A 16,470-nucleotide genomic window follows, 5' to 3' on the forward strand; every position below is an offset into this window, starting at 1 on the left:
TACGGCTCAATTAATTGATCTCCATCTTAATGGATTAACATTCCCAACATCAGGGGGAGATAAAAAGCAGTTGGAAATAGAAATGAGTTAGAATAAATTATCATTGATCCTCATACTAAACAATGTGAACTAGAAGTTCAAAGGACAACTCATTCACAAAGATTAGGAAAATAATTACCAGACGCATTCACTGACCTAAAAAAATGTCTATTAAGTAATATATGCCAACTGCTAATGCTCCAATTAAGATAATTATCTCAGAAGGACAATATATTGGTAATAAGTCTACGGCACACCTGAAGCGTGGTAGACTAGTCGATTCCAATAATAAAATTCCTCGACAGTTGGAGCAACTAATTAAGATGGTCAAGTCGGGGTTATATTAAAAAGGTCTCCTGAAGAGACGGTAGACATGATGGTTCAAGAAGAACCTCAGGTACCTGAAACTAAAGAGATCTCGATAAGTTGTATCATGTCTAAGATATGTATGGAATCGAAATAAAATCGACGTCGTTATACTTTTGTATATAATATAGCGCTTGAAATGATGAAATGACGAGGATCAAGATTTAAGATCTGCCTATGAATGAAAATACATAAATGATTGGCCAAAATGGAAAGACGCAAAGTACGGCAGATTTAAATTCTCTACTGAAATGGAAAGTTTTCGGACCAACAGTCCATACAACCGAATTTGTAAAGTATGTTGGATATTAATGGGGCTTTTATGCGAATCATGTGAAAATCAAAGTAAATGAGATAAGGCAAATATGATGCACAAGGATTTTCGCAAAAACCCAAGATTGATTATAATGAGACATATTCTCTAGTGGTGGATGTAATGACTTTCCAATATTTTATTAGTCTGGTAATATAAAGAGAGAATTGATATGCGTCTTATGAATATTATGTATCACTTGATACTAAAAGTTTACATGAAAGTCCCTTAAGGATTTGAATTATAAAAAATCATGTAAAATGAGTTCTCGAGAACGATATGATCGTTGTATACAAAATCTATATTTGAATATGTTGAATATAATTGGAACTCCTGATGAGTATCGTAAAGCATTTAAGTGCTTATAAGGTTAGTTGAAATATCTTAAGGATGTAATTCTTGTGCACCAATAACTATACATAGAAAACTTGTGCTTGGTTATTATGGCATCTTAATGTACAACGTATAAGCATGGTACAATATGGATTAAATATTCAAGACATCCTTGTATATGATATAGAAATCAATGAGGAGGTATATGTAATAGAACTCCTAAAGAGTGAATGCACATACATTGTTTTTCAAAGTTGAAAGAAGTATGTATATGATTGCAAATGCCTGAAGCATTGATTTCAAGTCCTCAAGAATGTATCTTTATAAAGTTAAAGATAGTATGAACTAAAATAGTCAAGTTAAGTGTTGTACAACTTATGATATATTCTGATAAAGAGCAATATAATTTTGATAATATTATCCATCTTTATCAAATGTTCTTTCTTAAAAGTTCATTATAATCGCAATTTACAGCGATGAAGTCTGAGCATCATCAAGAGAAACTGGCGAGCTTTTAGAAGGGGATTTTTTTAATGACCCTAGCACAGTCTAATTATTACTCGACTTGCAGTTCGAGTATATTTGTAATCATACTTTTATTCATCAAACTACATCTAGAAGATGTTGGTGAGTCATTTTAGTATGTAGAGAGCTCAACCTTATAGTATGTTAAAGGTTATTCAGATATTTTTTATAAGAAATGCCTATTATCATCTCCTACCAAAGTAGAGATTCTCATTCTAGAAGTACCATCGTTAAATGGATATGTGCATTAATATGTTTTGCTAGCTATGTATGGTTATAATATCTTTCACTTGAGCGTATTGTCATGATATAGCCTTTGTCAAGCGAAGAGACATTGGAACGAGTTCAAAGAAATGTTTCAGGTATAAACGATATTTGATTATATTTTACTAACCCATCAAAACAAGCTTGGTTAGTCTTGTAGATGCGGGAATGTAACAAAAGACAATTGTGGACATATGATATTTCTTGAAATGAGGCACCTAAAGTCTCGTTAGAAGATTATACATCATTGCTCAACATAAATGACTGCATATTAAGGGATTGAGCGACAAATCATTGACTACAAAAGATTTGATCAACTTTCAAGGAAGATGGACACACGTCACTTAAAGGAGACATGTTAAAATGAGGGGGAGACTTATGCAAGTTGCACTCTTTTTCCCTTACTAAGAGTTGTCCCATTTGGGTTTTCTTAGTAAGGTTTTTAACGAGGCAACAAACCTGATCTAGTAACATCAGGGGGAGAAAATATGCATTACAGGCTGCACTCTTTTTCCCTTAGCTATGATTTTGTCCCACTGGGTTTTCCTGGCAAGGTTTTTAACGAGATAGCATCTCCAAGCATAAGAAGTTGATAACCAAGGGGGAGTGTTATAAATATATTATTATTTATTATGGTTATCAACACCTAAAATAGATTAGGCTTATTCTCCAAGTTACATCTCCTATATATACCATTGTATATCTTGTATTATATACACTCAATCAATAATATCAATCTTTTCCTCCCTATTGTTCTCTTGAATTGTTTTGCTAGTAGATTAGTTTCACAACAATTTCATTTTCTTTCCTTTTGAACCTTTTTATTTTTTATTTCTCTCCTTATAAAAATTGAAAATGTTGTTTCTTTTTCTTTCCTTAACCTTTTTATTTTTTATATTTTACGCTTTTAATCCGATAAACCTAGTAAATTTTTATAATTTACGCTTTTAATCCAATAGTTTCATTTGTACATAACCCGCATAGTTTTCATCTTTTACACTTTTAACCCTATAGTTTTCATCTTTTAAAAAGTTGTCACAAACATTTTCTACTTTTAATTCCAACACTTTTCCACTTTCAACTTTGATCTCATGTACTTTACATATTTTACAAATTAGTCGTTTTATGATTCCTTATAGATTTTGTGGGTTAACACACTGCAAAGCATGCTTGTGGTTCAACGTTTTCACGTCTATTTTTTTACGGTTTAACTCCTCCCCGAAACTCGTGGGTCCTAAGCCGACTTAGTTCTTCTTTGCTATGTTTTACTTTTTCGGTCTAACTTTTGCGAGTTAACACACCGTAACATACGTGTGTGATTCATCATTTTTACGTTTACTTTTTGTTCGGCTTAACGGCCCACTACAAAGCATGGATTCTAAATACTAGTTTGATAAATGTTAAAAAGAAACAAAGATAAAATAAAATAGTGTTACTCTATTATCATGGATGGGCAATTTAGGACATTGTCTGTTTAAAATACTGAATCTTGTTACATTCATAATATAAGGAGACTACAATGATCATTTAGTACTTTCCGGCGGTGGCGGTGGTGGCGGCGAAAGAAAGATATGGAAATACCGAGGTCGACTTGGCTTTGGTGCGGGTGGTGAGCCCCTACCTACGGTACGAAAACTAGAAGCTATGCGGTCAATCTGTAACGCCAAGGGGGGCGGTGGTGGAGGCGGACAAGGTAACCTATAATGCGGTGGTTGGCCTATCTGCGGCGGTGGTGGCGTTGACGGTAGCCTTCTAAGCGTACCCGAAAATACAGTTCCTGCAAGTAAATAAATTTAGCCTTTGCAATTTAAGCTTAAAATATATACATGAAAACACTATCATATATGGTTAAGCGTAAGCTTGCCTTGATGTGGTTGGAGTGAAGAAGCTGAATGTGCTTGAAAAACATTGTGAATGATGAGAATTGCAAGCAATAGATACATAGCAACTTGTTGTTGTGCGCCAAAACTCGTCTTCATAGCGGTAGCTGTGGATGTAATCCTTTGTTTTGAATGGTCCTTATATGGGAAATAAATTCTTCCCCGCATACCTAGAAATTTTAATGCAAGATAGATTTATATAAAATAAAATGTATTGTCGTGTAGTATATATTTAATATTGAAAATAATATATATGAAAATATTCTTTACTTTGAGAATACTGATCTAGGAATCGATGGGCGCTAGTCAGTTGGTGGGGTACCGACTAGAGATTGATCGTGATTAATAGGGATTAATCGAAATTAATCGGATCGGAATTTTTATATATATACACCAACATTTTTATATGTAATTTTTTAGTATTTATAAGGTGTGGGCGAAATTTGGGCAGAATAAGACCGCAATTACCGCCTAATGTTTAATCGGAGATTAATTGGGATTTTAAAAACAGTATAAAAGTTAAAGCCACGCAATTGTGGATTTAGCCATGTTTTGTGGGTTTTCAGGAACCGATTTTGGAAAAAAAAAATAGTGAATATATTGTATAATTTGAGGAAAAATAGTAAGAACTAGTAAGAATCTATCAAAAGGAAGTGAAAAATTTTTTGAATCCTGAAGGCAGGTAGGTAGTTATTACAACTTTGTATTTACCACAATAGGTAAAATTTAAGGCAAGGTAGGTAGTTATTACAACTTTGTATTTACCACAATAGGTAAAATTCAAATTCGTTGGGCTTGGCGGGCCTTAAAATGAGTTTACTAATTACTAATTAGCACGATCTGTGCTTAACTTTGTTCTATTCTACTTTCTAAACCAACTGTGGAGCCTATGAGGGCCGAGGCTATGAGTTGTAGTGTGTAGGGCCAAGGTATTGGGCTGGATCCAACATAGAAATAAGAATTCGTTACATAGATTGTTCATGTGAGTTGCTAGAATTGTATGATTAATCTATACTTTACTAAAATTATCCTATAACTTTTAATGTTCACAAAGTGAAAAACATTAAGGTAGTGTTCGTCTTACCAAATGGAATGTATTTTGAATGGAATTGGAGTGTAGTCTACATTCTTTAAGTTGTTCATTTCAACAAAAGAAGGATCTGGAATTCAATCTAAATCGTCAGTTCACCTACTTCTTTCTGGAGTCAATCTAAATCGTCAGTTCACCTACTTCTTTCTGGATTCAATCTAAATCGTCAGTTCACATTAAGTGATTGTAGAGGAATTCTTTAGAATCCAATTCCAATACCATTACATTCTATGAAACGAACACCACTCGGCTTGGAGCGAACTATCACAAGCTTAAACACGAGTAACGAGCTCGCAGGAGGTGGAGATCTACAAACTAATAACTTCGATTCAACTTTCAAGACTTGGTTTTGAAGTACAAAATCACAAGCCTTTTAAATAAAACCAAAAACCTAGTAGAACATAAATATTTTACAAGTTATATGACAATGATAGCTGGTATATACACTACACATCTAACATCTAACGGTTTGATGCAGAAAACATTCTTTTTCAAAGGTCTTGAATTCTAAAATATGTTCTAATGAATGCTAAGAAAAAAAGAAAGAAAAGAAAATAGTCTAAATCATAGTTCGGTAATTTACCACATCTTCTATATTAAATATAAAAAAAGTCCAAATACATTGAAAAATCAAAATACAAGGAGATTACAATGTTGATGATCTTTAAGTACTCTCCGGTGGGGGTGGTGGAGGGACGTTGCACTTTGAAGGTCGTTTATGCATCCGCGCTGGTGGTGGTGGCGGCGGTGGGGGAGGTGGTGGAGGTGTCCTAAGTGGTGGTGAAGGAAATATAAAGAAATTCCGTGGTCGACTTGGCTTTGGTGCCGGGGGTGAACCCCTACGTACCGTACGCAAACTTGAATCTATGCCGCTGATTTGTAGCGTTGATAGTGGCGGCGGAGGCGGACGAAGAAACACATAACTCTTAATTTTACCTAGCTTTGGCGGCGGCGGCGCTGACGACACCTTTCTAAGCATTCTACTCCTACCAGAAAATACACTTCCTATATATGTAGAATGAATATATTTTCTTAACCATCATTGCAATTTGATATAAACCATCAGAATAAAACAAAACAAAACTAAACTTAAGTTTACCTTGATGTGGTTTGATTGAAGCAGAAACATTATGAATGATTAGATAAAACACAAGCAATAATAGAGCAACTCCTCTTGGGTCAAAAGTCTTCTTCATAGCGGTAGCTTAAAATGTAATACCTTGTATTCATTTATAGCCTATAGGATATGAATTCTGACACATATTCCTAGATATTTTAATCAACTGTGTTTAATAAAAATGTATTGTCTTGCATATTAATATTTTAACAACAATGTTTATGCTAGATATTATTATGGTGTATCGTACGTTTAAATTACTTATCGTTCTTAAGGCTTACTATAAAGTTTTAATTTGACATAATAAATTAAATAGTTTTCATCTCATCTTAATAAACTATAATCACTTTGCCATGAATCTTCGACATTCGACTTGTTCGGTTGTTCTTGATAGTGATAAGAGGGAACCTCGAGTTGGATCTAGTTTTTTTTTAACCGAAAACTAATATATTTTTAAATGCTTCTATATGCGCACCTTGCTATTATTGAACCCTTCACCTCATGGATAAAGAGAAGATACCTTATCACCATCTTCTTTTAGCACAAACTGGATATAGTAATCTTGAATGTCACATATCACTTGATGAGCTTGATGGATATAAAAAGTTCATATTATTGAATTATGAGTAATTTTATAAGAAAATTATTTTTGATAACCAGAAATTGACAGTCTAGGAATTAGATTGACAGTTTAAATAAACGCATATAAAAAATTATCATGTGTCTTTATTATAAAAATGAAACAAATTAAATAAGATAAAACTAAAGAAAGTTATCGAGTTAGAATTTAGAGCTCTAAATGATAAATCTGAGCTCTAAACAATTTAAATTATTTTTGGTAAAAATAAAACCGTCTACACGTTTATCTATCATGATCCGTAGAAACGTTTCTAAACTGTTAAAATTGAGATGTTTTTGTTCATTAACAACGTAAGTTGTAAGTTATGTTCTTTCTAAGCTAGCTGTGTATTTGACCTTTTCTATTACAATGCATGCACAAACCACTAAATTTGCAAAAGTCAACATGATTGTAGGAAACGACAAAGCTTGATTATTTTCGTAAACACTAAACAGCCCATTGTGTTGTCTACTTGAACCTTAACTTGCCTTAATTATTAACTATTAAAAACTTATTATTATTTATTTAAAAACTAAGGCCGTGGCGGTGGCGACCTTCAAGGAGAGTTGTGAATGGTTAGATCACGAATCAAATAGTTGTTAATATGTTTCATTATTTTATGGATTAGACGACTTTAAAATGTGTTGACCCGCAAAATCATTTGAGATGAACATTTGATAACTCGTTTTTGGGTTTATTTTTATGATAATCAACTTTTATTATTTTAGTTTAAAAAAATAAAGAAAGTCTTTTAGGTTTTAATATATATGTAGATGAGTGTTGAGAAAAGAAAAACTGATGTTAGACAACTGGTCTTAGTCTTGGATGAGAATTTAATAGGAAAAAAAAAAAAAACTATGTTGTTTTAACTAAAAATAATATAAATCTTTTACTTTCAATTTCACCAAAATAAGTCTACCTAACATCAATCTCGTTAATTGACATCCATCTATACTATCATATGTTTTCAATTGGTTTGAACTTTCAAGTCCCTAATCATAATAAGTCTACCTAATGATATTGAATTTTTTTTTTTTTTTATAAAAAAATTGAGTAGATATAGAGATTTCAGAATTTGTCACCGGATATTTTTCTCATTCAGTCTTTTGAATTTGAACATGTAAGTTGTAACAATGGTTTAGTTGACTAATGAAAATAAACTAATAGTAAAATATCTTTGAAAATATATTTCTACTAGCTGACCGTTGAAGGGTGGTCCCGAGACCCGGTTTTTTACCCCTTCTAACAGGATTTCGTTGTGTTGCAATTCTAAATGAGAAACGCAAAGGGCTAGATCCGACTCACACGGCTCCGTAGCCCAACTCCAGGCCGTGCAGGCATGTCAAGCAAATATTGGTAGAATTAATACACCAATAGAACCCGTACAGAAGATTATCAACAAAATAGCCCGCTAAGTCTGACCCGCTACATTAGAATGAGCTGCCCATATCCACCCAAACTTAAAACATTGGGCCAGATTGTGGAAGCCTTTAAGAAAAAAAATAAACAGGATGTGTTCTTTATCGGTGTTACTAGTCCAATACTTTTTCGTTAAAAATCTTCAGGAAAAAACTAGTAGCATTCAAAGTCAAATACTTTTTCGTCTGGTAAGCCGCTTTGGCACATGCTTGGATCGACATTTAGGAGGATAATAAAACTAGTAACTGAATTGTATACGAAACAAACTTTAACGAAACTCGACTTTTCATTTTTTATTTAGGAGGATAATAAAACTAGTAACTGAATTGTATACGAAACAAACTTTAACGAAACTCGACTTTTCATTTTTTATTGTGTAATATGTTTAATAGTGTTTTTATTATTATGAAATATATGTTAATTAGTCATTAATGAAAGTGTTTAGGTTAATCATTTAAGTGATTCTAACTACTTGATGAGAGTTTAGACGATTTTAACCTAGTAACTAGTTAACTCAATTCCCTTAGCCTTATAGTTACCTCTAAATTCTAAAAGCAATTAAACCTGCAATAGTATCATAATCTGATTTTAAAATATAATATGTTCTTAAAATATAATTCTTGCTAAATTCGTATACCCTTGTGTATATGTTGTTCACCATTAATGTACCATTTTCTTTTTTTTTTTTTTTGAAATTTTAATCATTATTTCATTTTTTTTCTTTGAAGTGTATTTATTCACCATTAATTAACTATTTTCTTTTCTTTGAAATTTTAATCATTATTCACCATTAATTAACCATTTTCTTTTCTTTGAAATTTTAATCATTATTTCATTTATTTTTTTCTTTGAAGTGTATTTATTCACCATTATTTAACCATTTTCTTTTCTTTTAAATTTTAATCATTATTTGATTTATTTTTTTCTTTGAATATATTTTAAACATTGTTTGATTTTTTTTCTTTGAATATATTGTAATCATTTTTTATTCAACATTAGTTAATCATTATTATGATTAGATAAGACCTTAGATTAGATTTACAACACTATGTTTTTACATGAAGTTTTGATTATGAAGTTTTGATTATATAAGGCTGCACCGTATGGACTAAAAGGACGGGCCGTCCTCCACTGGCGCCGGCGTCCGCCCCATCCCGCCCCCCTCGTCCTCCAACCCGTCCCGTCTTCAACGTCGGAACTTCGACGGTGGCGACGTCTCCAATGGTGGGCCCCTTTGTTGTTTGTTTGTTTGTTTGTTTGTGTTAGGGACTTGTACATTAGGCTTCAATACTTGTACATAGGCATAGATTAAAAAAAATAAAAAAAGTGGTGGGTAGGACCATCCTCCCATACCCTCTAGTGACCATCCTTGTGAGGACTTTGACGTGGCGCCTACGTGGCGGATGGTCCTCAAAGGATGAGATGTCACCTTACGTTAAGCAAGAAGGAACAAGAAGTCTCATATGTGCGATTACCAATTCCATTTCATTAATAAAGAGGCAATGCACTACCCTCTAGCCTAAGACCTTAGATTAGATTTACAACACTATGTTTTTTAATGAAGTTTGTTTGACATTTGAAATTTAAAGGGACGTTTTAGGTAGTTGCAAACAGTTGGAAATTAGAATCATCTATGTCATACATCATTGTCTCGAGGCCTTTTCTATATCCTTTTGGAATGGAGAAATATAGAATATATACCCTCATTTAGGTTAATGCATATTTTTTATTTATCCTTTTTAATAAAATAGACAAAGGACTCTTAAACATATATCAAAATTCTCACTGTAGATATGCTAGCTACATAGAAATTATTAATTTATATCATTCGTTGTTGAGAATGATATCTAGAATCTTGATCAAAGTATCCATGCCAGTACAGTGGTGTCTATACTAAGAACCCGAACCAATAAGTCATCAGAAAAGGTGCCACATATCCATTGAAGAACACTGCTATCGATTTCGTCTCATGACTAGCAACTCGTAAGTCTCATGGGTTTTGGCTGGCGGTGGAGTTTCATCAATATGATTAAGAACCTTGTTATCACGTGCATGGAGTTTAAAGAGCTTAACCAAGGATGAATACGTGACTTTGGTGTCGTCGATGATACAAACCTTATTTTGAATGTTGGTAACTGCGTAGACATGGTGTTGGGCCGACGGCTTAGAGGAGGCCGTATCATCGTCTTTGATTACCATAGCAATCGAGGCTGATTTCTACCAAGAATCAACGGCGGCTAAGTTTGGAGATTAACAACAGCTAAGTTTGATATTTTCTTAATTATGGGTGGTTTATTTTAAACGATTTTGAATGATATTTTTTTTAAATATAAATATCCTAATTATATATATGAACTGGCCGAGTTACATCAATAACGCAGGTAAGCGAGCAACAAGCTGCGCCGCTACCCCTTTCTGAATAGCAAACCCTAGCCTATTAAAGACAAACCCCTGCCTCCCTGTTGATGAGCAACTGCTGTGGACAACCTTTTGGACCCTAGTCAACAAACGGATAGCTTCTGGAGCTAGGGAGCCAAAGGTGTTGAAGGCGAAGGGGACAAATGCATGTTGGTTATCAGCACAAGCTTTAGCGTGTTTATCCACCTTTTTTGATTCCGCTTTCCTTATAGCTTGTCCTGCTACAAACCTGCTTTCCCTTAAACCAGCTAAGGGGGAGACTCCTGTGAGATCCACACAAGCATGTTTCCCTCCCGCCCAGCCAAAGACGAGCAAATCTGCTGGTCTCAATGTAGATCTCCCTTCCATGGGATCTGTAAGGAAATTCACAGGGGCCTCCTTCTTGGCAGAAATCCCCGCTCTTCTCAAGATGTCCCCTAAAACATCCCTCACCCAGTCATGCCGATATTTGAACCCAGGGAGCTCCTTACAATGAACAGCATGCTCCCCGTATTTATCCATGCAGGCTTTATGGCAAATTGGGCAGGTTTGTCTTCTGGATACATAGAGATCATCAGCCGGTATTTGAGGATAGCCCTATACTCAACAGCCGACATGCATTGCCCCAGCCCCTCGATCGGGATAACAGTCAAAAAGTCTTGCGCATGGGGGCCTTTCAAGCACTCAATCACCGCCTTCTGGCGGGGAGACAAATCAAATGCTTTTCCCAGACTCCGAGCGATTTTGTCAAATAGGGCATTCGCCAAAGTTTTTTGTGCCTTTGAGGGGGCGGTGTCCATATTAGAGAAACCACCAATATCAAATGATATTTATCATATTTAACTTGCGTAAATTTTTTTATTTATTTAACCCATGTAATAAGAAAATGTTAAAAAAACTATGATTGTCTCTTGATTAAATCATAGTTTCATTTGAGTTTAAAAACTATCAAATTTGAATGCTTGCTGAACTGTTTTGACGGGTATGGCTTTAATTAAAACCTCCCCAAAAAAAACATAAAGTTGTACGTTTTGAGTTTTAAAATCGTTAAATTGTATCAACCTTTTACTTTAACCTGTTTATTTGAGCTAATACCAGGGGAAAATAAAATATATTCAATGGCTTTGAAATATAAAGATGAATAATTAATATTCAATATTCAATATTCTTTTCTCCTTTTCTCTTTTTCTTTTGTTCTTGTCTTTTATTTTTCCTTTTATGATTAGACTTATTTTCTTTATTGAATTTATCTTTTTAGCCTCTTTACGAAACATAGAGATAAAAAAGGATATTTTTTGCATGTTTTTTAACTTATAAATTTTATTATTTTGTACTTTAATGAGTCTTTTATGCTACTTACACACGATTCTTTAATTTTTTTTGAGATGCAAACTTTAAACATAAAATACTTTTTCAAATTACAAAATTCTTGGGTAATGTGTCTATAAAATAATAAATATATATGATAAACTATACCAACACATATAAAGGTTAATTATAAGCCGAAATACGTTGTTAAATGAGCATATTTGATACTAAAATTTATAAAAAAATAGTTTAATTATTGTAGAATTCTAAGAAAGTACTAACATGTTTGTATAAAATGATGCAAATATCTTTTCGCTATCGAATAACATGATTGCATAGTATGGGTGAATAGAATCAAATTTTGTCCATGAGTGATGAGTATAAACATGTTAACTTCATTTAACATGTTCTTTCATAAAATACACTTGGTCTATTTTACCTCTTATATATTATTAATACAGTTGTATTTTTTATATGTATATGAATTAAAAAGTAAGATGTATACACTATCATGAGCAAAGACAACATAACAATTTAACCCAGTAATCCACGGCAAGATTAACTCACATCAACATGATATAAACCGATAGTACAAGTAATATGAAAATACGACACTAAAAACGAGGGCAGAAAGTTGGATATACACTGCCGAAAAGGAATATTAACATGGTTTGGCGCCAAAACCAAAGTCAAATGGGAGGTATTCCCTAATTCCTGCGTTCTGCCCGCGGTCAGCCTAAATTTCACGGGCACCCTTCATCGAGGTATTTTAATAATTTTAATACCATAATACGATTTTAAGACTATGGGGTGTGGTTTAAGGGTTGGGGTGGCAGATTGGCTTTAACGCTGGTTACACCACACCGGCCAAGTGTTGGGCATGACGTTGTACGCTTGGCGTGGGGATTGTGCCTGCCGTGAGTCGGGGGGCTGGGTGACATGGTGAACTTTGGTTGACTGGTTCAATGTAGCCGTTGGGGGTAGCCGTTGCCAAACAGCTAGTTTAAATAAAAAAAATTATTTATATATTAAACCTTTATAAATACGCACTAACTTTTTACAATTTTTACCATTTCTCTACTTCTTCTACCATATCTCTTTATTTTTTTATAAAATCAACCCACAACGTCCTACATTGTATCCTTTTAACCGTGACTACGACCTAAACAACCACTTTGAATACCAAGAAAACCCGAACCCTAGCCCGCCACCAAACCCGATCCAAATACCCATTACACGCGGCCATCCACAACAACCGCCACACGGTTTAGTATACTCACCGTGTCCTGACCTAGCTGGAATCACATCATATATAGGAAACCGTGTATACACAAACTTTCCATACGACGACTCTCTATTCCAGTTAGCCTATACTAACCCGAATCCGTGCCTGAAACTCAACCGCAAGATGTTGGTGTGTTATTTTCATTGTATTTTTTTAAAATATCCTATGTAATCTTTTAATTTAATTAGTGTGTTATTTTTTATTAAATGAAATTTTAAATAGTTTAAACAATTTCTTTTTAATTTCTATATGGTTGGCCACGTTCAGCTAAGGGACGCCCTACCATATCCTTAATTTTTTTTTTTTTTTGGTTTTAGCTTGTGAATCTGATAGGGTTAAAACCTTGGGGAAGAAGAAAACTAAGAGATAGAGAGATATTTGACTCAAATTATGCTTGATTTCATTCCATACGTAACATCCAAATAAATAGATAAGAAACTTACATAAGACACCCCCAAACTAAACCAAAATAACATCCTAATCCCTTGACTTAACAATAGTAATAAAACTAAAATAAATAAGATACGTAACAATACTCCCCCCTTAACCTACTTTTTGCCCTCAAAAAGTAAGCTCTTCAATTCAATCCTTAACCCTTGTCGTCTTGTTCAGTTTCCTCATCGCCTTCCACGTTAATCACAAAAAGTTGTTTCTTTTTGCACTTGTGTCCTGGAACGAACTTTTCAGTGCACCAAAAGCATTCTCCTTTTGACTTTTTTAACTCTAGTTCCTCACCTGACAAGCGCTTCGCGTTAATAGTTGCTGGTTTATAAGCTGGTGACCCAGGGACTCCTGTTGGATCTGGAAGCAACGGAAATTTTGAAGCGTTAACCGAAGGTCTTATTTTGACATCTTCGGGTTGCAGCCCATCCTTCACATCTTCACCTGAAAACCGAGGAAACTCAACCTTCCCGACCCGCATAGGCCGAGTACCCGTCCACGATTCATCGCTAAACAGGCCCTTATCAGGGCCGCCTCCGCCGCCGCTAAAACTGCCACCGCTTGAATGCTCCTTGAGTGCTCGTAAGATCTCTTCTTGTTGTTTCATCGACTGTTCTTGTTGTTTCAACATGGTGGCTAGGATTTCTTGGAGATTTGAGATTGCCTTGCCAAGTTCCTTGAGAGTGCTGTCAATTTCTTGATTGCGAGTGTTAGTCATGGTAATCGAAAGTAATTCCGACCGGAGATCGGAACGGCTCTGCTACCCTTGATAGGGTTAAAACCTTGGGGAAGAAGAAAACTAAGAGATAGAGAGATATTTGACTCAAATTATGCTTGATTTCATTCCATACGTAACATCCAAATAAATAGATAAGAAACTTACATAAGACACCCCCAAACTAAACCAAAATAACATCCTAATCCCTTGACTTAACAATAGTAATAAAACTAAAATAAATAAGATACGTAACAGAATCCTACCCTCATCACATATCAAACAATACCCCTAACTTGTGGATCTCACCCTTATGGCCTTATCACAAGTCCAACAATACCTCACACCTCATACTCTAATCTACCACGTCTTTGCTTAGCTCATGACTTCCTCGGGTACCATTTTTTTGTCAATCCAATGTATTTTTTATTATACGCACACAACTAGCCCTTCGTTTATTAGTTTCTTAAGGTAAAGCCCTTAGCAATTTATTTTTATCTTTATTGTTACATTTGAATGATGATGGATACTCTTAAACTATAGGGTAAATATTATTGTAATAGATACTAGAAGTTAATATATTGATTAAATAGGTCCAATAAGAAGATTTGTTGAGTAGAGTCTATAAGAGTATATATATCATTTCTCTTTTAGATTCGAATTGAAATTATTAATTTAGACAAAAAGCATTTATTTCCACAAAACAAAAACGTAACTGTGTTAAGACATAGTAAAAACGAGAACATGGATAGAAAGTGGTTTTCCATATTAATATCTTTCACTCGTGTAGTATAGATAAAAAAGTCATTTTTTATGTGTAATTTATTTTTGTTTGAAGGTTTGTAAGTATTTGAATGGATATATTAAAATTTGAATCTTGTATGATTATAAATGAGTTTACAGCATATAAACACATGTATTATCGTTAAAAATAATGTTTGCAACACTTTAAACAAAACATTGTGGAATGAGATCAAGATGTTGGGATAAGAAAAATACAATGCTTATCGGACATAGGGGCCATAAAGATGGTAGATCATATCACAACTTGGCAATTAAGCATGATTACAAGAGAGAAGTATAATGAAAGGAGACCTCAATAGTCCTATTGTGGTCATCAAAATTAGAGCCATGATTGAGTGGGTACGAAGCCACAATTTCATTATCATAGTGGCCCAACAAATAGTCGAATATCAAACCAGACAAACAATTTAAAAGAAACAATGTGGTAAGTTACATCAAAGATGCTACCCCACTTTTAATGCACATCTTTTTACATGTTATTGCATGTCATGTCAAGAATTTACAACCTCTATTACTACTTAATAATAAGGGTGTACATATTCAGACACCTTTTTCCCTAAATCCACACCCTTCTATACGCTTCGTATAGGGCTATACGAAGCGTATAGGGTTGCTTTTCCCGACCAACTTCTGCACCTCGTACAACGTCACATCAGTCAACTTATACGGGGAGTCTAGGCCTGTACGAGGGGCCAATACGAAGGCCCTTAGACGCCTCGTATAGACCTATACGAGGCGTCTTGGACTGACCGATTTGACTATGAAGGGACTATGTCTGACATGACTTAAAGGCATACGGGGAGTAAAGACCTATACGAGGCGTCTTTAGCTCCCATAAAATGCAACCTACAGTGCGTTCTTGGTCCACATCCGAGGTTTCAACAAACAAACACTCACATTCTGTTTGTTTTTTTATTTGTGTTTGCGTTATTATCATCCCGGAGTGTTGAAATGTCATCATATTGGGACGGCAACTATATCTTCGGGCAATATTCTAGCGAAAACTGGGGGCACGAAAGCGTTCCGGTAACAGTTATTAGCGTAAATGTTATAATTACTTGTTGTTTTCGTTTATTATTTACTAATGATGATACGGTTGTCTATTTTGGAGGAGTCTGGCATTCCCGATTCTAATGAGCAAGAGGAGGTTGTGTCTAGTATACAAGGAAAACAAAACAGCCCGTTTCTAGATTTGAACAAGCATCCTCCTGTTGATGAAACAGCCCCTGTAGATGACTCATACCCTGCTAGTGGATACGGAGGAGACGGTGGATACGGAGGAGACGGTGGATACGGAGGACACGGTGGATACGGAGGAGACGGTGGATACGGAGGAGACGGTGGATACGGAGGAGACCGTGGATACGGAGGAGACGGTGGATACGGAGGAGACGGTGGATACGGAGGAGACCGTGGATACGGAGGAGACGGTGGATACGGAGGAGACGGTGGATACGGAGGGGACGGTGGATATGGTGGATACGGTGGATACGGGGGATACGGTGGATACGGAGGAGACGGTGATCATCAGCAATTCATTTCCCCGGGCACTCCT

At 34.9% G+C, this 16,470-nt stretch overlaps 2 protein-coding genes across 2 annotated transcripts; both read right to left on the reverse strand.

Annotated features, from left to right (window-relative positions):
* Nucleotides 1–3,257: 3,257 nt before the first annotated feature.
* On the reverse strand, nt 3,258–3,889 carry LOC110899712 (wiskott-Aldrich syndrome protein family member 2). Its single transcript, XM_022146606.2, has 2 exons — nt 3,705–3,889; nt 3,258–3,617 (listed from the first exon to the last, which is right to left on the reverse strand). Exons 1-2 carry the CDS (start codon nt 3,886–3,888, stop codon nt 3,364–3,366), a joined length of 438 nt encoding a protein of 145 aa, XP_022002298.2. The 5' UTR covers nt 3,889; the 3' UTR covers nt 3,258–3,363.
* A 1,488-nt stretch (nt 3,890–5,377) lies between these two features.
* LOC118479236 (formin-like protein 5) lies at nt 5,378–6,006 on the reverse strand. Its single transcript, XM_022146607.2, has 2 exons — nt 5,910–6,006; nt 5,378–5,815 (listed from the first exon to the last, which is right to left on the reverse strand). Exons 1-2 carry the CDS (start codon nt 6,004–6,006, stop codon nt 5,475–5,477), a joined length of 438 nt encoding a protein of 145 aa, XP_022002299.1. The 3' UTR covers nt 5,378–5,474.
* Between the last annotated feature and the right edge of the window lie 10,464 nt (nt 6,007–16,470).

The sequence above is a fragment of the Helianthus annuus genome, chromosome 12, assembly GCF_002127325.2.
Source record: "Helianthus annuus cultivar XRQ/B chromosome 12, HanXRQr2.0-SUNRISE, whole genome shotgun sequence".
Taxonomy (NCBI): Eukaryota; Viridiplantae; Streptophyta; class Magnoliopsida; order Asterales; family Asteraceae; genus Helianthus; species Helianthus annuus.